This window comes from Panthera onca, chromosome B2 (genome assembly GCF_046562875.1).
Source record: "Panthera onca isolate mPanOnc1 chromosome B2, mPanOnc1 haplotype 2, whole genome shotgun sequence".
Classification (NCBI taxonomy): domain Eukaryota; kingdom Metazoa; phylum Chordata; class Mammalia; order Carnivora; family Felidae; genus Panthera; species Panthera onca.
Genome location: NC_138343.1, coordinates 2,336,086 through 2,361,665, shown reverse-complemented (window position 1 = coordinate 2,361,665; position 25,580 = coordinate 2,336,086). Strand labels below are relative to the sequence as shown.

General features: G+C 43.8%; 1 protein-coding gene and 2 long non-coding RNA genes across 4 annotated transcripts; 2 read left to right on the top strand and 1 right to left on the bottom strand.

Moving 5' to 3' along the window:
• The first annotated feature begins 5,413 nt into the window (after positions 1 to 5,413).
• On the top strand, positions 5,414 to 12,167 carry ZNF165 (zinc finger protein 165). Of its 2 annotated transcripts, none has more exons than XM_060614154.3 (4): positions 5,414 to 5,484; positions 8,426 to 8,909; positions 9,195 to 9,330; positions 11,192 to 12,167. In XM_060614154.3, the coding sequence occupies exons 2-4, from the start codon at positions 8,499 to 8,501 to the stop codon at positions 12,094 to 12,096; spliced, it is 1,452 nt and encodes a 483-aa protein (XP_060470137.1). In that variant the 5' UTR covers positions 5,414 to 5,484; positions 8,426 to 8,498; the 3' UTR covers positions 12,097 to 12,167. The 2 variants fall into 2 exon arrangements, with proteins under 2 accessions (XP_060470137.1, XP_060470136.1); XM_060614153.3 differs by lacking the exon at positions 5,414 to 5,484 and adding an exon at positions 5,568 to 6,307.
• A 1,693-nt stretch (positions 12,168 to 13,860) lies between these two features.
• Positions 13,861 to 16,412, top strand: LOC132666255 (uncharacterized). Its single transcript, XR_014137681.1, has 2 exons — positions 13,861 to 15,109; positions 15,897 to 16,412. It is a non-coding gene; the product is annotated as an uncharacterized LOC132666255 (long non-coding RNA).
• Positions 16,413 to 21,210: 4,798 nt separating this feature from the next.
• LOC145715480 (uncharacterized) lies at positions 21,211 to 21,925 on the bottom strand. Its single transcript, XR_014137682.1, has 2 exons — positions 21,640 to 21,925; positions 21,211 to 21,403 (listed from the first exon to the last, which is right to left on the bottom strand). It is a non-coding gene; the product is annotated as an uncharacterized LOC145715480 (long non-coding RNA).
• Positions 21,926 to 25,580: the final 3,655 nt, after the last annotated feature.

Here is a 25,580-nt window from a genome sequence, read left to right as displayed (position 1 = left end):
TAAAAAGCTGCTAGAAATATTCACCTGCAGGTTTTTGTTTTAGTAAATATATATTTTCAAATTTGGGTAAATATCTAAGAGTGTGATTGCTGGATTGTATGGTAAGACTATGTCTAGCTTTGTAAAGAACTGCCAAACCATCTTCCAAAGTGCCTGTACCCTTTTGCATTCCCATCAGCAATCAATGAGAGTTCCTGTTGGTCTGCATTCTCACCAACAATTGGTATTGTCAATTCTGGGGGGATTTTACTGAGGTATAATTGACATATAACATATTAGTTTCAAGTGTGCAACATAATGATTTTATATTTGTATATAATGCAAAATGATCACTCAATAAATCTAGTTAACACCCATCACCAGACATAGGTGCAAATCCTCTTTTCTTATGAGAAGTTTTAAGATCCACTCTCTTAGCAACTTTCAAATAAACATGCTATTGTCAACTTTGAAAATTTTAGTCACTGATACGTATGTATGAATGTAGTGGTATTTCCTTGTGTTGATTTGCATTTTCCTACTGCCAAACGATGTTGAATATCTTTGCACATGTTTTTCAATCCATAGACATGGATTTTCCATCTGCAAATCTTCTTTGATGAAGTATCTGTTCATATACTTTGGCCATTTTTAAAATTAAATTGTTAGTTTTCTTATTGTTGAATCTTAAAAGTTACTTGCATATTTTGGATATGTCTTTTTGTAGAAATGTGTTTGAATATATTTTCTTCCAATCTGTGGCTTATGTTTTCATTCTTGTGTATTTCATAGAGAAAATATTTTTATATTTAATAAATTACAATTTATTTTTTTCATGGATCACAGTTTGGGTTGTTGTGTCTACAATATAACCACCAAACTCAAGGTCATGTAGAATTCCTCCATGGTTTCTTCTAGAACTTTTATAATTTTGGATTTTACATTTAGGTCTATGAGCCATTTTGAGTTAAGTCTGTGAAAGGTACATGATTTTCTTGCATATAAATATCTCATTGTTCCAACACCATTTGCTGAAAGAGTTATCCTTTCTCCATTGAATTGCCTTTACACCTTTGTCAAATTATCAGCTGACTGTATTTGTTTGAGTTGATTTCTGGCCTCTATTCTGTTCCACTGATCTATGTGTCTATTGTTTTTCCAATTCCATGCCATCTTGACTACTAAAGTTGTATAGCAAATCTTGAAATTATAGTGTGAATCCCCCAACTTTGTCCTTCTTTCTCAGTATTGTATTGGTTATTCTAGGTTTTTCCCTTCCCACATGAATATTAGAATTAGTTTGTATCTACAAAATAGCTTGCTGTGATTTTTGATTCATTTATGTTGAATCAACAGATCAAGGTGGGAAGAATTGACATCTTAACAATATGGAGGCTTCCAATACATTAACACAGAATCTCTCCATATGTTTGGGTCTTTGAATTATTTCATCAATGTTTTATAATTTTCTGCATACAAATCCTATACCTATTTTGTCAAGTTTATACTTAAGTGTTGTTTTGTTGTTTTGTTTGGTTTGGTGCCATTATAAAAGATAATTTCTTTTAAGGAGCCTGGGTGGCTCATTTGGTTAAGCATCTGACTCTTGATTTCAGCTCAAGTCATGAACTCCCAGTTCATGGGATCGAGCACTGCATTGAATTCCCCTGCTCGGCATTCTCTCTCCTTCTCTCTGCCCCTCACCCACCTACTCATGATCTCTCCCAAAATAAGTATATAAACTTAAAAAATAAAAGGTAATTTGTTCTAATTTCAAATTTCAATTTCTCATTCCTGGTATGCAGGAAAGCAACTGACTTTCAGATATTGATCTTGTATCCTGCAACACTACTGTAATTGCATGCTCCAGGCGACTTTTGTTTTGTTTTTTAGAGTCTTTGGGGTTTTCTACATAGAAAGTTTATGTTTTACATGAATAGACCTATTCTTTTCCTTTCTGTACGCCTTTTATTTTTATTTTTTTTATCTTACTGTCCTAGTTAGGACTTCCACTGTGGTGTGGAAAAGGAGTAGTGAGAGAGGACAGTTTTGTCCATTTCTAATCTTAAGAGGAAAAGATTCAGCTTTTCATTCATAAGTATGGAATTAGCTGTGGTTTGCTGGGTGGGGCGTGGGGGATATTTTTTGTAGATGTTCTTTATCAAGTAGAGAAGTATTGAGAGTTTGTATCACAAATGGGTGAATTCTATGAAGTGCTTTCTCTGAATCAAGATGATCATGATTTTGCTTCTTTAGCCTGTTTCTTATATTGATTGATTTTCAAATGTTGAATCACTCTTGTATGTCTGGAATAAATCCCACTTGGTTGTTGTATAGAATTCTTGTTATATACTATTGGATTTGTTCATCATTTTGTTGAGGATTTTTGCAACTATGTTCATGAGAAATCTTAGTCTGTGGGGTTTTTTTTTCTTATAATGTCTATCTGGTTTTGGTATTAGGGTATTAGGTATAACAGAAAGTTAGGAAGTGTTCCCTCTGCTATTTTCAATAGATGGTGATGAAATGGTATTATTTAGTCTTTAACTCCTTGATAGAATTTACTAGTGAAACTATTTAGTGGCTTCTTTTTGAGAAAGTTATCAATGAGGAAGAGCAAAGAAGTTCACCAGAGATGACAGAGCATAATGAGCAAGGGAGAGAGTAATAGATTTGAGTATAGGTCATATGGGGTCTTATAGGCCATTTTAAGTACTTTGGGTTTTGTCTTGACTGAAATGGGGAGCTATTAAAAAGTTTTCAGCTGAGGGCTAGTTTAGGGGTTGAAAAATAATTTTCCCTCTACCATTCTAAGTTCTTAGTTGAAGCCCCTGTAATAAAAGACAATTTAAAAAGAAAAATAAATAGAAGTTCATTAACATGAGTATATAGGAAATACCAAGGGAAAAAGGAGGAACCGAGAAAGCAACATTAGAATTTTCATCTTAACAGGGAAAGGGGATGGGAGATGTAGGCTTTTCAGGGGAGAGTAAATGACTTTTAGGAAAGATGAATGGAGCCCTTAGAATAGATGGGAAGTATGAGCATTTGTGACAAGTTTGTCAGGGTGAGGTATCAACTTCTTTCTGACCATACGAGTCAATCTTCCCTGGTTGATGAAACGCCCAGGGAGGTTGTTTATGACAATGAAGTCTGTTCTGGAGGATCTGTCCGTAGGCAGATAAGGGAAATCTGGAGAAAACTTCTTTCCGCATTTGCTGTTTTTTAAGAGCCTACAGCTCAAACTAATCAATATACCAAAGGGGCATATTTGAAATCAATGTACCAAAGGGGAGGTGTGTTCTGCTACCCTTCAGTAGCTAGAACTTGTACTACAATAGTATCACTATGACTGCTCTATTAAGAACAGACTATGAGTAGGGCACCTGGGTGGCTCAGCCGGTTAAGCATCTGACTTCTGCTCAGGTAATTATCTCACGGTTCATGAGTTCCAGTCCTGTGTTGGGCTCTCTTCTGTCAGCACAGAACCTGCTTCGGATCCCCTGTTCCCATCTCTACCCCTCCCCAACTTGCGCACAAGCACGAGTGCACACTCTCTCTCTCAAAAATAAATAAAACGTTTAAAAAAGAAAAGGAATAGGGGCACCTTGGTGGCTCAATGGCTGAGTGTCCTACTTCAGCTCAGGTCATGATCTTACGGTTCATGGGTTTGAGCCCCAAGTCGGGCTCTGTGCTGACAGCTCAGTAAATCCTGCTTTGGATTCTGTGTCTCCCTCTCTCTCAAAAACAAAAAAACAAACAAACAAAAAAAAAAGGTAATAGACTGTGGGAACACAGGTAGAAGCAGAAGGAACACTTAAGAGGTTTACTGCCATAACCCAGAAGAGAGGGAATAGTATATCAGCCCATTTTTAGGAGAATGGATGCAATGCTATATTCACAACTGGATTGCTATACAGTAATGAAAATGAATTTTAACTCAACAACAGGGATCAACTTTAGTAACCTACTGTGGAGTGAAAAAAGCAAATACCATAAGATTATCTGATGACATGATGCCTTTTAGATTTAAAAAAAACAACGAAAATTAAACCAGTTTGGCCATACATACTCATCTAACAGAACTACCTTTTCAAAAAGAAAGAGAATACATACAAAATGTATTAAAAAGAAAACCACAGGCCCAAGATGGAGTTAATTGTCTCCAGGACAGCAAACCAGGACTACATTACAATTGCAATCTCTCTAGAAGTGAAATTTTAGGCAAATCAATCAAGAATTTTCTGGTCAGCACTAATAAGATAATCTGTCACATGGGCTCTCTCCATTCCCTTCCCCCACCCCAAAGAAGATGAGGTAACCTGCAAGATTAGACCCCTGCTCATCCCCCACCTCCCAAGTGAAGGTGATCTTGCCTGGAGATAATGCTTTTTCTTTTGCTAATAACTTCCTTACCCCGCCCTCCTTCTGACAAAAACCTTTTATTTTTCTATCACTGGTCAAGGCTCCTCTCTGCTTACAATGGCTTCATAAAGATGATTAGATCTTCAAACCTACTCGACTGAATTTTTGTTAACACCACAGATGAGAAGAGATACAAGAGAAACAGCAGCAGTAAATGTAAGTTACCATCAAAGTTCTAGTTCTCACACATTGGCCCAGGGATTCAAGAAAGTTCACATTTTGGGGGCACCTGGGTGGCTCAGTTAAGCGTCAGAATCGGCTCAGGTCATAATCTCATGGTTCAGGTCATTATCTCAGGGTTCGTGGGTTCGAACCCCACGACCAGCTGTGTGCTGACACTGCAGAGCCTCTTTGGGATTCTCTCTCTCCCTGTCTTTCTGCCCCTCCCCCATGCTCTCAAAATAAATAATTAAACTTTAAAAATAAAAAAGAAAGTTCACATTTCTTAGGGGCACCTGGGTGGCTCAGTCAGTTGGGCATCCAACTCTTGATTTCCGCTCAAGTCATGCATGATCTTATGGTTCCTGAGTTCGAGCTCCACCTCGCGCTCTGCGCTATCAGCGTGGGGCCTACTTAGGATTCTGTCTCCCTCTCTCTGCCCCTCCCCACTCACACTCTGTCTCAAAATAATTTTTCTTTTTTTTTAAGTTCACATTTCAGGGCATGCATGAACCCGCGTGAGCCAGGGTTATCAACAGCCACCGTTTGTAAACCTGCACTCCTGAAGCCCAGGGAGGCTTCGCGAGCTTGAAGTCTGGGCGGCGCCCCTGGTGCGTGGGCTTCGCTTCCACTTCCCCCGACTTAAGTCCGCGCGAGGCCAGCGGGAGCAGCAGGGCCGCGTTTCCCGCTACAAACGGGTGCAAGGACCCCACCCCGAAGCTCTGAGAACTCGAGGACCTCCGCCAGGCCGCAGGGGAAACGGACTCAGCGCGGAGGAGACGCCGGGGCTTCTGGGAGTCGCAGTCCAAAGCCAGGCCGCCTTCTGCGCAGACTCAACGTCCCGAGGACGGAAGCTTTGAGAGACGGCGCAGCGCCGTCCTCCCACCGGAAGTGTCCGATCGGAACCATCCTGTAGGAGAGGTGAGTCCGGCTTTGAGGACCCGAGGGTCTGACCCTTTGCCCCCTGCAAGCACCCGGTCGCTACCACTGTCCCTTCGGGATTGCAGCAGTCCCGCGGCGACCTGGAGCCGGGACCGCGGAGGAATCCCGAGGAGAGGGGGGAACCGGGGTCGGCGTTCGGAGGACATTGCGCCCGCCTGCCTCCGGAGGGGAGGTGGTTTCCATGGTTACCCGCGCCGCGCGTGACGTCACCGCCGCGGGCGGGGCTGGGTCATTGGCTGGAATGACCGAGCTCGGCGGCGGCCTCAGGATGGCAGCTTTCCGCCGGGAAGAGCTGCCCGGTAGCCCGCCCCGACATCTCGCGGGAGGAAGAGCGGGACGGCCCCGCGTCCTAGTGAAGTGTATCCATACTGTGGATGTTTGTTGTTTCCCGTGTGTCCGGCAAGCAGTGGGGACCGTCAGAGGCCGTCCCGTAGGACCTCCGGGGCAGGACAGCCGCCAGCATCCGGGCGAGAATCCCTCCCCGCCCTGCTCCCGCGGCCCCTGCTGGTCCCCCTCGTCCTCCAGCCTAGCTCCAACGCCCTCCAGCCGAGCCCCCCTCTCCACGCCCCGTCCTCCAGCCGAGTGCCCAGGTCCTGCTCCTGCACACGCAGGCGCCTGCTCCTCACCGAGCTCCGACTTTCCTGGCAGTTACTCCTTCTCTCTTCTGAGACCGTCTAGAGGCTTCTCAGGCTTTCCCTCCATCGACAAATGTGAGAACTTAGAAAATAGCGCGTGGTCCTTAACCTCCTGGAGTTCCAGCCAGTTGATGAAGAGAAACAGCCAAAGCTAAAAATGATACCAGGTGATGAGTGTTGTATTCACAGGTGTTCTGTGTTAGGAACTGTAGGGGCTCAGAGCAGGGATGACAAATTGTTTATTAGAGGGAGCAGAGTTCTTAGTCACTCCAAATATTAGAGTGAGCTGGGATCGCCATCAATCTGCTGTTCATTCCCACTTCCTAAACTTTTCTCCTGCCCCTTCCTTTTGAATTTTTTTCATCTTTCATCGTCCAGTTTAAGCCCCACCAGCTCTAGGAAATATTTGCTACCCTTTGCACGTAAACACACACATGGGCTCCCTGCCCCAAAACCGTTAGGATATTTGATGCCTCTCCCATACGACTTGTTTAGTACTTCAGTTTTCAACATCTATCATCATTTCAGTGTGTGTCATGTGAAACACATCTAGTTATGTAAATGTTTTTAACCCACGTGTGTTTATTGTCATTTCTTTCCAATTGTTTTGCAAACACACACCATTTAATTCCTTATGGCTGTACATCAGAATATAGGTTTTCCAGGTATACCCATACTAACCCAGACAGCATCCCAGGATGTTTCTAACAAAGTTCCCACATGATGATTAGGCAATGAGCTCAGCTGGGAACTAACTCAGACTTTCTTGGAAATCATTGCTGTACAACTTCTAGCCCAGAGCTTTGCTTGTGTTCAGATTCTTAATAAAGTACATGTCAATGCAACAATCAGCAGTCAACTTGGTGAAACGTTTAGAAGACCTCAAAGACTGATATGTGCATTCTGCTCTCGTAGTCTATTGCTTCACAGCTAAATTCCTGTTACTCAGTTTTTCAGTTCAGAAACCAGTCCCAGTTCAGAGACCATTCCCGTGTGCTGACTTGAGGAACTGGTATTTAATAACAAGACTCATGGAAGATGGATAAGCAAGTCATGATGCAGGCTTATTATATTTAATTTTATTGTCCAAGATATGGACTGAGCCAGGAACTAGGAAGGTAGAGAAGGAACTGTTGGGATAAAAAAAACCTACTTGAGACCTTTGGGGAAGGAAATAGTTAACATTGATTGAAAAGTCTGTTGACTAACTTGGATTTAAAGAAAATTTAATAAAATAAACAAAAAATAATAACAAACATAAATTTAAAAACTAAAAGACATGGTTAGCCTCTGGCTCTCAAGACAAGTTGCCCTGGGGTGCCCAGCTGGCTCAGTCGACGGAGCATGCAACTCTTGGTCTCAGGTGTGAGTTCAAGCCCTGCATTCAGTGCAGAGGTTACTTAAAATCTTAAAAGAAAGAAAAATTTGCCCTTATTATTTAACAGATTTATAAGTAATCCTAGTTCCAGATTTTGAATTGATAATTATCATTCCAAGCTTGTATTTTCCGTACACTTGTATGAGCACAAGTGTGGCCTCTGTTTCTCTTTCCATATTGCAGTCTATCCCAGAAATGAACAACATATTAATTAATCTCCATAAACAGTATTTTTCAGGTCTTTGTGCTCAGACGCCTCCCTTAGCTCTGCAGTGTCTAAAAAGTAAATTCTGAATTCCGGATCTTGACATCTGAGGCTTTCTACAGGAGGGCCTTTGCCTCTGTAATATCCTTATACAAACTTGCCGAACTTTTTGCTTTCCTGCTTCCGTGATCCTACCATTAGCCACTTGTTCAGGCCATTTCCTTGCTTGTAATTTCCTATTTTTCTCTCTCCCACATCCTTTCAAAATCCTTTTTATTCTTCAGAAGTTAGTTTCTGAATTAAGCTTTCCCATGCATTACAAACGACTAGGCTCTCTTGAATCTCCCAACTTTATGAAGCACTTTGTCATTGTACTGTGCTGATCTTGTCTTTCTGACTTACGTATAATCTAATTGCATGTGGCATGTTAACATGTAGCATCAGCTTAAAGTTATAAGTTTTATGTTTATTGTTTCTACTTTAAAGTATTTTGTTTTTAAATTTAAATTTTGGCTACTGTGAGGTAGAAATCATGGGACTGTTGTACTCCACAGAGCAGGCATTTCAGTGGTTGTACATATGCTAAATGCCCAGTACACTTCTGTATAACGGGAAATGACAATTTCTGCGATGTGATCTTTAATCTTCATAGACGGTAAGAGCTATTTTATAAATAAAAAGATACTTCTGTTTTTATTTTAGAAGAGCTCTCAAAACTAAATAAGACGCCGCACAAAGCAGAAGTGGGTTTTCTGGGAATACATTTCATCCCAGGATGACGGCAGAATCAGAGAAAACTACAGCTGAGAACCTTCGGGAGAATGCAGGACTTCTGATAGTGAAGATAGAAGAGGAAGATTTCGTCTGGAGGCAGGACACTTGCTTCCAGAGAAGTGATGCCCTCAGGCAGGAGCTCTGCCGACAGCTTTTCAGGCAGTTCTGCTACCAGGATTCCCCTGGACCCCGTGAGGCCCTGAGCCGGCTCCGGGAGCTCTGCCATCAGTGGCTGCGGCCCGAGACGCACAGCAAGGAGCAGATCCTGGAGCTGCTGGTGCTGGAGCAGTTCCTGACCATCCTGCCCGCCGAGCTCCAGGCCTGGGTGAGGGAGCACCGCCCAGAGAGTGGGGAGGAGGCAGTGACAGTACTGGAAGATCTCGAGAGAGGCGCTGATGACTCAGGAGTCCAGGTACGCAGGGGACAGGAGATCTAAGGCCTCCAGAGAGCTGGATCACACGGTGGGAGGAAAGGGTCTGAGATTGAACACCCCAATGAGACCTGCAGGGGCTCTTCCTTCAGCATTTATGTCTCCTTTCCACTCCAGCTGGTGCTGTGCCACATTTCACAGTTGAGTCGTACTTAATCCATCCTTCTGCAGTTTTGTATTCCTGTGGGAGGTTCTCTTTGTGTTTGGAAGATGTTCAGTTCCAACAGAGATTCTCTCACAAGCCCAAATATACTTTATTTTTCTCAGGTTCCAGTCCTTGCACATGGGCAAGAAATATTCAGGGGAAAGGTGGTGCCTCCTGGACCAGCACTCAGTGCCCAGTTTCAGCCAGTGGACCCCAAGTCCCTTCATGATTCTTCAGCATCCCTTGTGCTGGACTATGGTAAGGAGCAGTATTACACACATTTCATGTCACTGAAGGAGTGGGGCTGTGAATTTGCCTTCTCAGAATAGTCTCAGTCACTATAGGTGGTCTTTTCCTTTATTACCCCATGAGAAGTACAGAACTCTTTCCCTGTATGCCATTGGCCAATTAAACACACACACACACACACACACACACACACACACACACACACACCACCCAGAATTTGGTTCCTTATCAAGCATATTAACATTCTCCCATTTGTACTTTATCCAGAATATTTCCAAAACACAGGATACTTTTATGAGTAAATTAAAGAAAAGAAAAATGAATGAGAAAATGTCAGAGAATGAGTAAAGAAACAAAAGAATAAGAGGAAGAAACGCATCAAGAGAAATAAAACATGTTAGTAGAGAAGCATATATAATGATAGAGAAGCAGATACATAATGATATACTCAGAAATGGAATATAATTCAGATGCATACAAGATCCACACTCTTATCTTTTTTATTGTACTTTTGGTCTTACAAAGCTTTCACGTTTTTATAGGAAGTTGGCCATATTTCTGGTGACCACCTCCATGGAATACTCATCACTGTTCTAAAACTCCTCTGTTTAAAAATTTTTTTAAGTTTATTTTTATTTATTTTTGAGAGAAAGAGAGCAAGTGGGGGGAGAGGTAGAGAGAGAGGGAGACAGAATCCCAGGCAGGCTCCGCACTGTCAGGGCAGAGCCTGACATGGGACTTGAACTCACAAACTGTGAAATCATGACTTGAGCCGAGATCAACAGTCTGATGCTTAACTGACCGAGCCACCCAGGCACTCCTAAAACTCATCTGTTTAAGAAGTTCATGGATTCAGTATCACTTTAGGTATGAGTGGTCTCAAAAATAAAGAGTAAATTACAGTCCATTTTTTTAAAAATACCTAAATTCTGCTTTCACGTTTGTTCTGGAAGCATTTCCATCCATCCTATCCAAAATCACAACATTTCCCCCATGCTAAGACCAGCACTGCCTAACCACCTTTCCTATCATAGCATATTCTAGACAAAACAAACCCAACAACAAAGACAAGATGCATAATACAGAGTCATAAGCACAGTATAAATTTGTGAGCCACAGGCAGGAATTGTGAGGACTAGATCACAAATGGATTCTGGAAACCAGGCGGAAGAATTCATGTAAGTTGTGGAGGAAAGAGGGTGAAAGTTTCTGAGTAAGGTATAGGAGGTGACAGGGTTTTAAGGACAGCTAATCTGGTGAGGATATTCAAAGTGATTAGCAGCTCAGAGTCAAAACAGCAGGAGGCTGTGACAATCCCCTAGATAAAAAGTAGTGATAAGGAACATGGTAGCAGAAATGTAAAGAAGGGGATGTGTTCAGGAGATATGTAGCAGAAAGTGGTTACAGAATTGGGTTAGCCATGGAAGATGAAGAAATGGGTGGATGGATAGATGGATGGAGGTTTTCCCCTCTGCATGCATTCTACCTTCTTTTACCAGTTTTTCTCCCTTGTGCCCTTCAACCCTTTCATTTGAAAGGCCACATCTGAATCTTTAATTTTTTTAAGTTTATTTATTTTGAGAGAGAGACCACACACACACACGAGTGAGGGAAGGGCAGAGAGAGAGAATCCCAAGTAGGCTCTGCGCTGTCAGCACAGAGCCCGATGGAGGGCTCAGACTCACCAACCATGAGATCATGACCTGAGCCAAAACCAAGAGTCAGATGCTCAACCGACTGAACCACCCAGGCCCCCCTGAAAAGTCACATTTTTAGAGTAACCAAGTGAAGTACCAATATGTAATAGTGTTGAGTATTTCTTCCAACTCAGCAAATAGATGTTTACCACTTTCTCTTTGCGTTATTTTAGATAATGAGAGTGAAAACAATGGATCCATGCCAAAGTTGGACATTTATGAAAAAATGGAATCACAGAGAATTCTATCAGGAAGAATTTCAGAATTCGTGTCAGAAGGATCTGCTGAGCCTCAAGACATCTGTAAGTCTACAGACAGGTTAAAGAGGCAATGGGAAAAAGAATCAGGGGGGTCTCAGAGACCATCATCTGCTCAGGATGGAAGTTTTAGTAAAATCCTTACCCACAAAAATACACTTACAGGTGAAATAAGCCATGATGGATGTGACAGAAGCTTAAACCTGAATTCAAGTGAATTTACACACCAGAAATCTCATAAACATAGTACCTATGACCAAAGTTTCAAATGGAATTCAGATTTTATTAAGCATCAAAGAATTTATGCGGGAGAAAAAATTCACCAATATGGAAAATCTCTCAAGAGCCCAAACCTTAATAAACATGCAGCAATTTTTAGTGGGGAGAAAACCCACCAATGTAATGAATGTGGGAAAGCTTTCAGACACAGCTCAAAGCTTATTAGGCATCAGAGAATCCACACTGGAGAGAGGCCCTATGAATGTAATGAGTGTGGGAAAGGCTTTGGGGGCAGCTCAGATCTTACTAGGCACCAGAGAATTCACACTGGGGAAAGACCCTTTGAATGCAAAGAATGTGGACGAGCATTCAGCCTGAACTCACATCTCATCCTGCATCAGAGAATTCACACCAGAGAGAAACCCTATGAATGTAGTGAATGTGGGAAAACCTTCAGAGTGAGCTCACACCTCATTCGACACCTGAGAATCCACACTGGAGAGAAACCCTACGAATGCAGTGAGTGTGGGAGAGCCTTCAGTCAGAGTTCACACCTTCGTCAACACCAAAGAATTCACAAGAGGGAAAACCTGATAATGTAAAGAACTTACATTTTTATGGAAGTGCTAAAGAAAGAGCAAAACATGAAAAACATTGAATAAAAAATATTGAGTGAGACAAATGAGTGAAAGACCAGTGTCTCTTTTCTCTCGTTCTGATTTGCTGTCCTGCATATGATCTTCACTGTGTGTGTGCTTTCTGTGAAACAGGATTTGCCTCTTCCCCCACTGACTGCTAAAGTCAAACCAGAAGGGCAGAATTTGGAGGCTGATAAGTAGGTTAGTCTATGGCAGTGGGGGTGGAGGAAAAAGGGACTCTATTGGGAAGTAACCGTGATTACTGCGTGGAGGGGAGGAGATTCAGGTAAAGAGGCTGATCATCAACACTAGTTAATGATTCGCCACAAGAGGAGGTGGGCTAAGCCCTGAAGTGGAAATAGCCTGAGCAATACACAACGCTTTCAGAACATTCCTTTAAATAAAGGCACAACAAAACTGAATTAGTCATGCCAGGGGCACCTGGGTGGGTCAGTTGGTTAGGAGACAGTCTTTTGGCTTGGGTCATCATCTCAGTTTGTGAGTTCAAGCCCCACGTCGGACTCTGTGATGGCAGTGTGGAGCCTGCTTGGTATTCTCTCTCTCCCTCTTTGTCCCTGCCCCACTTGTGTTTTTCTCTCTCAAAATAAAAAATAAAAATAAAAAAAAAAAAAAGGAAAGAAAGTCATGCCAAACAAGAGGACCTACACAATGGTAGCATTACAATCTGTAGACCAAAATCTGTGTCCAGAGGTCTTGCCAGGAGGTAAACCAGGAGAGCCTCCAAGGCAAGAGGCCAGAATCCAGAGATTCGAACAAGACAGGAGAGGAGAAATAAATTGGGCAGGAGCTGGGGTAGGGAAAGGTGGTCAAATTGAACTGAAACTTGAGTTTGGAGGAGACAGTAACATACCTAGGATCTTCCTGCCCCATATGCGGGGGGGGGGGGGGGGGGGGGGGGGAGGGTCGGGGCACCTCCCTGGGGTGAATGTACCAACACTGCAGTTCTGGGCAGCTCTCGACAGAAAGAGGGTCTCCAGCTACGAGCAATTGTGGAAGAGGGCTGAGGGAATCCGCACTGGCTGCTCTTCTCTCCAGAAAAGACCGGGTAGAGAGAGTTGGCATCAGAGAGTGGAGACAGGAATCCAACAAGTAGGAACTCCACCAGTGATTTCAGGACACAAAGGCAAATCTGGCTAGACTTCTTTTACCTGCTTGACGAGGCACATTTTCCCTAATGGGATAAAAACGATATAAGGCTTTAACATCCCACTGCATGCATAAGATCTTTATGTGAAAACTCTAGCAAACCACGTCCTTTGTAGAATTATGATAATCTAATGTACAAAATCTTCCACGAATAAATAGGCTTCATAACAAATGACTTAGCATTTGTTTCTCAATTACCTTGAATTAGAAATGTCCTGATGGGATCTCAGTAACCCAATACCTGTACTGGGGGTGTTTTGTTTTGACTACTGAACGCAGAGTTTCTTTTCTGCGGGTGCTGTGTAGCGCAGCCCACGGCGTGACAAGCGCCGTACCTCTTCCCCGCTCCGGGCTGGAGGAAACGGAGCCGGGGAGCGTCCTGCCCCAAAGCTCCCGGCGTGCGGGAACCGGGGCGCAAACACGCGCGCCGTTGCGGGGCTCGGTCTCAGCCCCTAACCTTGATCACGTGACTGGCAGAATCACCACGGGACGGGGCACCCGAAGCTTTAAAGTAGGAGACAGGGGCGCGAGCATCTTCAACCTTCCCGAAGGACAACGACCACAAGCCCCTCAAATTCGCGGCGCCGCCCCTCGGGGCCGCGCGAGGCCACCACCGAGAGGATCGTGTCCCAGAGAGGCCGAGAGGGGGGCTTCGACCCTCGGGGCCGCGCGAGGTTTCCTCCGGCCGCGCGAAGCCACCACCGAGAGGAGCGTCTCCCAGAGAGGCCGGAAGCCGGCGGCTTCCGCCCTCGGTGGCTACGCCGCTTCCGGCCGGGTGGGGTGGTGGCGGTGAGGCCGGTGCGCTCCCCGAGGGCCGGCCCGGCGGCCCCGGCTGATGTCCGCAGCGCCCGGGTCTCACGTCTCTCCGGCTGCTGCCGAGGTTTAGGAACGGAGTTCCGAGATGAAGGCGGCGGCGCCGGGAAGACGCCGGTTTGGGAGCAGCAGGTGCGCCGCCCCGGCAGGCCCGGGAGGGAGCGAGGACGCCCTCTGCCGGTGTCGCCTCCCCTCTGGCGCCGGCTGTGCGAGGCTGCGGCTCCCGGGGCGGCCCTGGAGCGTGTCCTCACGGGCACTCACCCGCGCTCGGTGTGGTCGTTTTCTGGTCGTGACCTGAAGTCGCACCCGCGCATTTGCTTGAACTGGAAGAGCCCAGCGTGCTCGGTTTGCTATTTTCATTTCAGTCCGTCTGTCGTCAAGCTTCACGTTCTCTCCGCATTACAGGTTTGACGTCAGAATTCACCGGCATCGCCCGTTTTCCTTCGGAATTCGTATTTCCGTGCTTCACTCGGTGGGTTTCCAGATGATGGGTCAGCTTTAACCCCAGTAAAGCCTTCAGCAGCCTTTCGCATTTGTGTACGCTAATGACTCGTCTTGGCTCAGGAGTAGCCCGAAAAACACCCCCAAAGCCAGTCTCCCCGAAGCAGAGCCTACCACATACTCCAGCCTGTGCCCTAATACGTGTTGACTCGGTGACAGCCCGCAGTGGCTGCAGCCTTGGCTCCCGACCCTGAAAGAGCAGGAGCGCGCTTGGAGCCAAGAATGTGTGCTGTGCCGGAAGAACCCCCAACAACCAGGACGTAGCCACTGCTGCTCCTGACTTTGGGCGTTTCTGTTACCTGGGGACGCCTGCACCCTGGGAGGCCTCCGCCCCAACTCTAGGGCCTCTGGCGGCAGTGGCGGATGTCCCGCCGAGGAGCAGATCCTGACCATCGTGCCCGCGGAGCTCCAGGCCCGGGTGTTAGAGCATCAGCCAGAGAGCAGGGCGGAAGCGGCGATCCCGTGGGGGCTTTGCAGAGGGAGCTCCACGAAACAGGTCGGCAGGCGTGATTTAATAAATGAATAGTCAGCCAGGGAGACAAGCATCCGTACAGCCATGGGAGCAGGGTTGCGGAGCTTCAGGCTCCACTCGACCAGGCTACATGTACTGGTGCCTGCGTTACCTACCTTGATCCTTTATGGTTTCTTTCTTTCTTTTTCTTTTTCTTTCTTTCTTTTTCTTTCTTTCTTCCTTTCTCCCTTTCTTCTTTCTTTCTCCCTTTCTTTCTTTCTTCCTTTCTTTCTTCTTTCTTTCTTTCTTTCTTTCCTTCTTTCTTTCTTCCTTTCTTTCTTTCTCCCTTTCTTCTTTCTTTCTCCCTTCCTTTCTTTCTTCCTTTCTTTCTTCCTTTCTTTCTTTCTTTCTTTCTTGATCCTTTCTGGTTTCTTTCTTTCTTCTTTCTTTCTTTCTTTCTTTCTCCCTTCCTTCCTTCCTTCCTTTCAACATTTATTCGTTTTTTCAAGACAGCCCGAGTGGGTAGGGCGTGGGGACACAGAATCCGAAGCAGGCTCCAGGCTGGTCAGCACAGAGCTCCACAAGAGGACTCAAATGCACGAACCCGGGAGATCATGACCTGAGCCGAAGTTGGACTCTTAACCAACTGAGCCACCCAGGCCCCTGATCTTTTCTGGCTTCTTACTTCTTGAAGGTGGAACAGACTGTGTGTGCATTTTGCTCTATTCTGTGCCTAGAGAGTTGTTCCCTGAGGTGTCTTTATAATCAGGTATTAATTCTGGTTCACTCATTGAGTCTTTCACAAACCCAACCATATCTTAATTGTTTCCAGGTTGTAGCCAGGACAGGTGGAATAGGAGTGTGTTCGGAATTTCCTCACCAGGCAGCACAGAAGCCACCAGCTATTCTAGGCCAAGAAACATGTAGACTTCCAGGCCATTCATGAACAAGGTAAGCGTCAGGATCCATCCTGAGAGAGGGTGGCTGAAAGCTGTGCCAGCTATCTAGGTTGAAAAGCATTCGGAACACCTGAAACAGAAACATGGTGCTGAATCCAACTGAGTATCTGTCCTCTCAAGTACAGCATTCCAGCTTGGGCAGCACTAGCAGAGGACGTGATACAGAATAACATAACGCTGTCGTCCCTGTTATCTGACTCGTGAGGAAGCTGCACAGCATTCCTAACCTCACTGAACAACCTTTTCAGACAGCTCTCATAAAGTTTATCTTTACTTAAAGCTATTTATGTTTTCATCATATGTAATCATAGCCTAACCTCCACTGTACATTTAGTACTTGCTCTGTAAAGCAGAACTCACTCTTTTGTATTAAAATGACCTTTTCTGAATTTCCCAGGTCCTTTGAAGCCATTTTGTACCTCTTTTCTGTTTCCTGTGATGGCAGCTACATCATCTGCCTCATCTTTCAGACTCATCAAACCCTGTTTGTTTGGTTTTTCCCTTGGTCCCTGCTGTCTTTAGTTAAAAAAGATTCTAAAATATCTTAGATTTCTCTTTTTAGTATTATCTCCTTATTGGCCCTGTTCCCTCTAGTACGTTTGAATTTATCGTGACCATCAATTAAAAACAAATTTTTCAGGGCACCTAGGTGGCTCAGTTGGTAAAGTGTCCCAATTCGGCTCAGGTCATGATCTCACAGTTTGTGAGTTCAAGCCCTGCATTGGGCTCTGCACAGTCAGTGAGGGGATTCTCTGTCACTTTCTCTCTGCCCCTCCGCTGCTTGTGTGCACCTGCTCCCCCACCCTGCCAATAAGTAGATAAACTTTAAAGAAAAAAAGAAAACAAATTATTTTTCTTTGTCACTTTCAACTGCGATCCCCAAACTTACTGCTTATTTTCATCATCATCTACTTTTGACACCCATTGTTACTCTCATTATTCAATCCAACTCTCTTTGATTGTTGCTCTATTTGTCTCTTTCCTTGCCCACTTCATCCCATAATTCTGTACCTACAGAATGGGAGAAAATATTAAAACGCAGATGGGGTGCCTGGCTGACTCAGTTGGTAGAGCATGTGACTGTTGATCTCAGGGTCTTAAGTTCAAGCCCCACATTGGGCACAGAGCCTACCTTAAAAAATAAAACACAGGCAGAGGAGGCAAACATACATTTTTCCAAAGAAGACATACAGATGACCAAGAGATACAAATTATCAGAGAATTGCAAGTCAAAACCACAATGGGATGTTACCTCATGCCAGTGAGAATGACTGGTGTCAAAAGGACAAGAAAAAAAAAAAAAAAAGACAAATAATAAGTGTTGGTGAGGATGTGGAGAAAAGAGAATCCTCATGCACTGTTGGAGGGAATGTAAATTGGCGCAGTCACTCTGGAAAACAGTATGGAAGTTCCTCAAAAAATTAAAAATAGAACTATCCAGCAATTGCACTACTAGTTATTTATCTCCATACAAGGGTCTGACATTGGGAAAAATTGCCATGTCAAGAGGAAAAGACCTTGAAGCTTTTCTCATGCTTCTTTCCGTAGCGTCCTTTTCCAAACATATTATCTGTTGAAAGAGACCTGAATTCTTAATGAAATTGCCTGAATATATAGCCCATTATTAGAGCTTCTTATGCACAGGGGTAGTCTGAGATGTTACTAGAGCTGAACTCACCTGAAAAGCTCTCCCACATTTATTACATTCATAGGGTTTCTCTAATACTGAATAAGGCCAGTGCTTGCACTGGAAGCTTTCTCACATTCTTTACATTTCTTTTCAACATTTTTTTTTTTTTTTTTTTTTTTTTTTGAGAGACAGAGCATGAGCGGGGGAGGGGCAGAGAGAGAGAAGGAGACACAGAATCTGAAGCAGGCTCCAGGCTCTGAGCTGTCAGTACTGAGCCCAACGTGGGGCTCAAATTCACGAACTGCAAGATGATGACCTGAGCCAAAACCAACTGAACTACCCAGGCACCCGTCTTTACATTTCTTTTTAAGTTCATTTATTTTTGAGAGAGAGAGTGATCGGGGAGGGGCAAAGAGAGAAAGAGAGAGAGAATCCCAAGCAGGCTCCACGCTGTCAGCACAAAGCCCAACACAGGGATCAAACTCAGAAACCTTGAGATCATGACCTAAGCCGAAATCCAGAGTTGAATGCTGAACGGACTGAGCCACCCACATGCCCTACATATTTTACGTTTATAGGGCTTCACTCTAGCATGGATTTTCAAGTGACCAGCAAGATGAAAGCATTGAATAAAGGTTTTCTCCCACTTACTGCAGTGATCCAGTTTCTTCCCCAAGTGGGTTCAGAAAGGGGGGAAAGCTGAATAAAGGCTTTCTCACACTCAGCATAGTTACAAGGTTTTTGTCCTGTGTTCCAGGAGAAATTTCTCCTACATTTATCACCTGTATGTTGGAAGACTTCTTCACAGCTACCTTCCCTGTAAGTCTCCCCATGGAGTCTCCTAGATATGCAATGCTTGCTTCAAAGGTGTGATACCTATGCAGTCACACAGGGCCCTAGCACTCAGAAGGGTCCTACTTCCAGAAAGTCCTTAGCTTGGTTTAATATGCTATGTTGTCACAGTCTTGAGATTCTAAATTTTATCTTTGAACTCATGTTCTATAAGTAGAGCAGAACAATAATGCATACACCTACGCGGAGTGTATGTCTTGCCTTCCCATTCAGGTGTAGCATTTGTAATCCCCCAAGAACACAAAATTCCAGTGGACCCATGATTCATGGGAGTTAGTGAGATTCAAAGTAACTACAAAGGGGAGCAGAATAGGCTGCCGCAAAGTGCACCACTTGGCATGTGGATTTTTTTGAGCCAAAGGCAATCAAGACCCAAAAGACCAGGAAAATCATTTACCTCTCCATTAACTACCTAAGATAATTTAGATAGGGGGCCTGTACCAGAAAAAGAGGTATTACCAGACATAACTTTTTCATCTGAAAGACTTAACTGCATGCCATGGCAAATGTCTGATTACCAACATCTGCTCTTAGTGCCCTGTGAATTACCCTCCTACCCTTTGAAGTCCCAGGTCCCTGGCCCATTCCTTGACTCGGAATGGCACATAAACCTCAATTGCCCAGGGGTCTCATCTTTGGGATTCCTACATGCACATAATTAAGTTTTTCTCCTGTTTGTCTATCTTATGTCAATTTAATTATTAGACTAGCCAAAGAACGTCTGTAGAAGGAAGGAAACTTTGCCCCTACATTTACAAAGTAAGCTGTTACATGTGCAGCTGAGTAGCTGGGGTGCTGACAGACAGGTGAGACCATACTTTCTTGCTGGAACCATAATTTGTTTATAATTCAGAATGCTGGCAAATGGCAGGGTCTAAGAAACAGGAACAAGAAACCCCACCACGTTCTTATTTGTGTTACTTCCCTGGGCTAGGCAGCCGCTTACTAGAAATGATGGCAGGAAGCAAAAGGGAAGAGAGCAACCCGATGACCCTTTCTTTTTCTTCCTCCTTACTCATCAAAAGCTAACGGTAGAGGGATCCCTGGGGGGCTCAGTCAGTTAAGCCTCCAACTTCAGCTCAGGTCATAATCTCACGGTTTGTGAGTTTGAGCGCCACACTGGGCTCTTTGCTGACAGCTCAGAGCCTGGAACCTGCTTCAGATTCTGTGCCTCCTCTCTCTGCCCCTCCCCCACTCACACTCTGTGTCTCTCAAAAATAAACAAACAAACAAACAAAGCTAAAGGTAGAGTTCTGGTAGAATGTGTACCTGTAAGGAAGCGAGGAGTCACCTTTGTACGGTGTTACTACAGATCTGAAATACATATGCACATAGGAGCTACAAGATATTAATTGTGTGTGATTTGATAATTCCAGATGCTTTTATACTTGCATTTAAAACTGGCATTGTACTGGGGTGGGGGGTGGAGGGGCCTGGCTGGCCCTGTTGGTAGAGCACGGGACTTTTTTTTAAGTAATCTCTACCCCCAATGTGGGGCTCGAACCCACGACCCTGAGATCAAGAGTCACATGCTCTACTGACTGAACCAGCTAGGTGCCCCACATCTCTTAATCTTGGGGTCATTGAGTTTAGGCCCCACGTTGGCCATGGAGCCAAAATGAAATGAGATGAAATGAAATGAAAATTTAAAAACTAAATAAAACTGACAGTGTACAATATTAAGGTGAACAGCAAGACTCAAAATTTTAATTTTTGTTTACTTTAAATAACATTAAATTAAAAAAACACAACTGGTGAGTTACAAGACAGCAGATGGTGAAAGACAAAAAGGTTTTATATTTAATATCTTTAACAATATGTTTTTCCTGCTTTTTGAACAAGGGGCCTCACATTTTCATTTTGCACTAGCCCTGCAGATTATTTAGCTGGTACTGCCTATGTGGATGTATTTCTCTAAATATTTGCTTCTTTAGAGCAAACTTCTTATTGGTACTATTTCTGTCACCTAAAGTAAAAAGATTGCACAGACAGAACTTATTATCTGAGAGAGACACCTAAGGGAAAGAGCAAAGGATGATTTAATCATGTCCCAGACTGGGTACCATGGGTTAACCTAAATCAAGCACAGGTAACTGGGTCAGTTGATGGGAGATAACACACAGCAGAGATCCAGGACACAGATGAGAACAACAGAGTTTTGGCAGTAATGACAGTAAAACTATGAGAGCATTAAAGAGTTATACCATGTATAAAGCACTTTTGAAAGATATCTTCATTTCACCTCATAATTCATTCCTCTAAGGTAGATCTTATTTTCGTCCCTCATTTAGAGGTGAAGAAACAGAAGTTCATAGAGGTTAAGAAACTCACCTGCAGTGATTTAGAATATAACCACAAATTCTTTGGCACAACTCCATCTAAAAGATGGAGCCTAATTTCCCTCCCCTTGAGTCTTGACTGAATCTAGTGACACGCGTCCAAAAAAATCAGAATATGGTGGAAGTGGCGGTATGAAACTAGATCATAGGAGGCACTGCAGCCTCCTTGGTCTTTCTCTTAGATCACTCATTTTGGGAGAAACCAGCTGCCATACTGTGAGGACACTCGGGCAACCCCGTGGAGAGGTCCACATGTTAAAGAACTGAGACATCCTGCCAATAGTCATGTGAGGGAAGCAACTTGAAAGCAAATCCTTAGATTTCTTCAGATAACTGCAGCCCAGCCAACATCTTGACCGCTACCTCTTTTTTTTTTAATGTTTATTTATTTTTGAGAGAAAAGGTGAGTGGGTAAGAGAGAGGGAGACAGAGGATCCCAGGATCCAAAGCGGGCTCCATGCTGACAGCAGTGAGCCCCGTGCAGGGCTCAGACTCACGAACCATGAGATCACAACCTGAGCCAAAGTCAGACGCTCAACCAACTGAGCCATCTAGGCACCTTTTTTTTTTTTTTTTTTTTTTCAACGTTTTTTATTTATTTTTGGGACAGAGAGAGACAGAGCATGAACGGGGGAGGGGCAGAGAGAGAGGGAGACACAGAATCGGAAACAGGCTCCAGGCTCCGAGCCATCAGCCCAGAGCCTGACGCGGGGCTCGAACCCACGGACTGTGAGATCGTGACCTGGCTGAAGTCGGACGCTTAACCGACTGCGCCACCCAGGCGCCCCAAGGCACCTTTTGAGAATACCCTTCGAGAATCCTCACCTCTTAAGAATACCCTGAACCAGAACATTCTGCTAAGCCCCTTCAAATTCCTGACCCACAGAAATCAGGGGTTTGTGTTAAGATGGTACATTTTGGGGTAATTTGTTACATAGCAATAAACGTGGAGAGGAAATGACCATACTAGGAATCTTTACAGAAAGAATAAAGAGCATTGTCTGCTGGTGCATTGTCCCTAAAATGTCTGCTAAGTCACAGACCCCAGTACCAGATATTCTGACCCCAAATCCTATTTCTTTACTAGATTATTCTACCCATTATAAGGATGAGAAAAGAATGAGAAGAGAATCAAAGGAAAATGTGGAATTGGAAGTTGAATGAACACAAATAGGAGAGAATTAATGAGACCTATGAGGTGTTAGAGTAAATCCGTCACCAAGAATCAGTGAAACATTATTAGAGGGACTGAGGAGGGAGAGACCATGAACTGGAAAAAGTGGGGACAACAGCCATTGATAATCACATGCTCCAATAGGGTCACCTAGGTGGCTCAGTTGGTTAAGCATCTGGCTCTTGGTTTCGGCTCAGGTTGTGATCTCAAGGTTCATGAGTTGAAGAGCCACATTGGGCTCCACACTGACAGTGTAGAGCCTGCTAGGGATTCTGTCTCCCTCTCTGTCCCTCCCTTACTCATGCTAGCGCACACATGCTCTCGCTCACTCTCTCTCTCTCTCTCTCTCTCTCTCAAAACAAATAAACTTTAAAGAACTTACCAAACTCAACACCCGAAAAACCTAGTCCAGTGAGGAAATGGGCAGAAGACATGAATAGACAATTTCCCAAAGAAGACATCCAGATGGCCAACTGACACATGAAAAAATGCTCAACATCACCCATCATCAGGGAAATACAAATCAAAACCAAAATGAGATATCACCTCACACCCATCAGAATGGCTAAAATTAACAACTCAGGAAACAATAGGTGTTGGTGAGGATGTGGAGAAAGGGGAACCCTTTTGCACTATTGGTAGGAATGCAAACTGGTACAGCCACCCTGGAAAACAGAATGGAGGTTCCTCAAAAGATTAAAACTAGAACTACCCTACAACCCAGCAGTTGTACTATAGTTATTTATCCAAAGGATACAGGAGTGCTGGTTCAGAGGGAAACATGCACCCCAATGTTTATAGCAGCATTATCAACAATAGCCAAATTATGGAAAGAGCCCAAATGCCCATCAACTGATGAATGGATAAAGAAGATGTGGTGTATATATATACACAATGGAATACTACCAGGCGATGAAAAAGAATGAAGTCTTGCATTTGCAACAACGTGGATGGAGCTAGAGGGTATTCTACGCGAAATAAGAGAAAGACAAATATCATGATTTCACTCGTGGAGTCTGAGAAACACAACAGATGAACATAGGAGAAGGGAAGGAAAAATAAGATAAAAACAGAAGAAGGCAAACCATAAGAGACTCTTAAATACAGAGAACAAACAGGATTGCTGGAGGAAGAGGGTTGGGGGATGGGTTAAATGGGTGATGGGCATTAAGGAGGGCATTTTTTTTTTTAATTTTTTTTTTCAACGTTTTTTATTTATTTTTGGGACAGAGAGAGACAGAGCATGAACGGGTGAGGGGCAGAGAGAGAGGGAGACACAGAATCGGAAGGAGGGCATTTTTGGGGTGAGCATTGGGTGTCAGATGTAAGAGATGAATCACTGACTTCTATTCCTGAAGGCAAGACTACACTGTATGTTAACTAACTTGAATTTAAATTTTAAAAAATCAATAAATTTTTAAAATAATAATATGCTCCAATAGAAATCTGAGAAAAGCAGAATGAACAGTTAAATAAAAACCAGGGGAAAGTTTCATTCAGTACGGAAGATGGTGCCGAAACAAGCCATGGTCAGAGTTTTTACCAAGGGGGATAGAGCCAGATCTACAGTGATTTGGGAATGTACTAAATACAGGAGATCCTCAACATTTCAAGTCAGCACAAGGGACTTCAAGCATCCATGTCTCCATTTCTCATTTAACAGAGGCACAAATACCTTAACACTGGAGTGTGAGAAGTTATTAAGCCAGTGAGAGAGTCCAGTTTCCACATTTCAATAAGCTATTACTATTCTCTGCTGATTCAATAAGTCTCATTAAGGCTGAGGAGTTTACTTAAGTGTTTCAGTTACATTTTAGTAAGTTTTATGGAGGACATACACAGATCACTCAATTTTCTAAGTTCTTGCTCCCTAGATGATTCTCCTTCCCTGTTCTAAGGCCCACCCACTGTCCATTTAAAGTTCAATGACTCCCATGAAACCTTCACTGACCACCCCAGGCCAGAATAAAAGTATCCATTGTTTTACTTCCTGACTACACCTTTGACAAATAAAAAATGGGTGTCAGAAGTACTCTGGAGAGATGCTCTGGCCAAAGGTGAATTCTGCTCTTATCCCTTTCTGGTAGCACACTGAATCTCTGAGATTCGTGGCATAGTTGGCTTTCCATAAGCCAGAGTTGGAAACTCTAAGACTTGTGGTCCACTATTCTCTTTAAAAGACATTTCATGTCTAAGGCAATAAGGTAGGACCTGGAGAAAATTGGATCCAGTTGAGCTTGTGAGGGAACCACACTGGGAATTGGAAATAGAACTTCAGAAAATACATCACAAGTAGTGTAACCAAGGGACACAGAACAGCAGACCCAGGAACCTGAAGCCCAAGTACAGGAAAGCAGATAGCAAAGAGTAAGAGACAGACTTGGAACCACAGAGGTTTTAGCTCAGTAATGATCTACTCATTCCAGTTTTGCACCCTTGTGCACCTCAACTGTCCTACCCAGATTATAGCTCTTTTCTTATCCGGTGTCTAGAACGTCAAACTCCTTCCCTAAAACTTCCTAGTACACCCATTTCCTCCACATTGTGGATGCTTCTTGTGCACACAGGCTTGGAGCTCTTTGGACAGGATGGTCAAGAACTACTTAAGCAGCAGCACCTTTAGAATCTGCTCCTTAATGTGTATCTTGAACCACAGCCACTAACAGCAAAGTTCCTGGAGTTGACTCAGGGGCCCAGGCATTCATTTCCCACTAACATTACTACCTAGCGCACTGGCAAAAGTTCTGGTCAATAGACTTACTCCATTGTTGCCAGGATTCTTGCACCCTAGTCTGGCCCCCTTCTTTTATTAATAGGGGTTAGTTGGCTTTTGGAGACTGTATCTTAGGGGTCAAGGTTACTAACCCCTTTAACTCCTTAGCCATCATGATCTTGAATGGATCTGTGGTTCAGAAATATTCTTCTGAATCTTTTGGGAGAATTCCTAATGCAGAGAAAACTTAACATTTCCCAGATACAATTGTCACATACCCTAGTTTTGTATAAGACTTCATTACAACACCACAAAATAAAATCTTGTTCTCAGGCTTAGGTAATGCTTTTGTAAAGCTATACAGATAGCTTTTCCTACCTTTTCCCTCCACAATGTCCTCAAATTTTTCAGGCTTTAATATCAACCAACCAACTAAAAACCTATTTGTTAAGCATTTGCATACAAACTCAGCAGATAATAAAAAGGAAGATTAAGATATATCCCTGTCATCTAGATGCTGATAATCTTCCAGAAATAATACTTCTGCCCCAGGAAGAGAAAGTCTTTGGTGAGGACAGACTGGGATTTAAAAGGAAGAAAGCAAAATCAAAGAAAAGCAATCAAATCCCAGCTAACAGTTCTCTGTCTTGCAGCAACTGGCTCAGGCACAGAGGATTTAGAATTGCTGAGAGAGAAAGCCAGAGGAGATGTGCTTTCCTTCTCTAACCTCTTTCCCCACCAGGGCAGGTGCTCATTCTCACACATCTCAAGCTCTGGAATACCCTCAACACCAGCCCCCCTGTTAATGCCATCAGTCTTCAGTTCAATCATAACCATGTTTTCAATATA

Coding starts and splice junctions, on each gene's coding strand:
- ZNF165 (XM_060614154.3), top strand. CDS start 8,499: ATGACGGCAGAATCAGAGAAAACTACAGCTGAGAACCTTCGGGAGAAT. Junction 8,910..9,194: donor CTGATGACTCAGGAGTCCAG/GTACGCAGGGGA, acceptor TATTTTTCTCAG/GTTCCAGTCCTTGCACATGG. Junction 9,331..11,191: donor ATCCCTTGTGCTGGACTATG/GTAAGGAGCAGT, acceptor GCGTTATTTTAG/ATAATGAGAGTGAAAACAAT.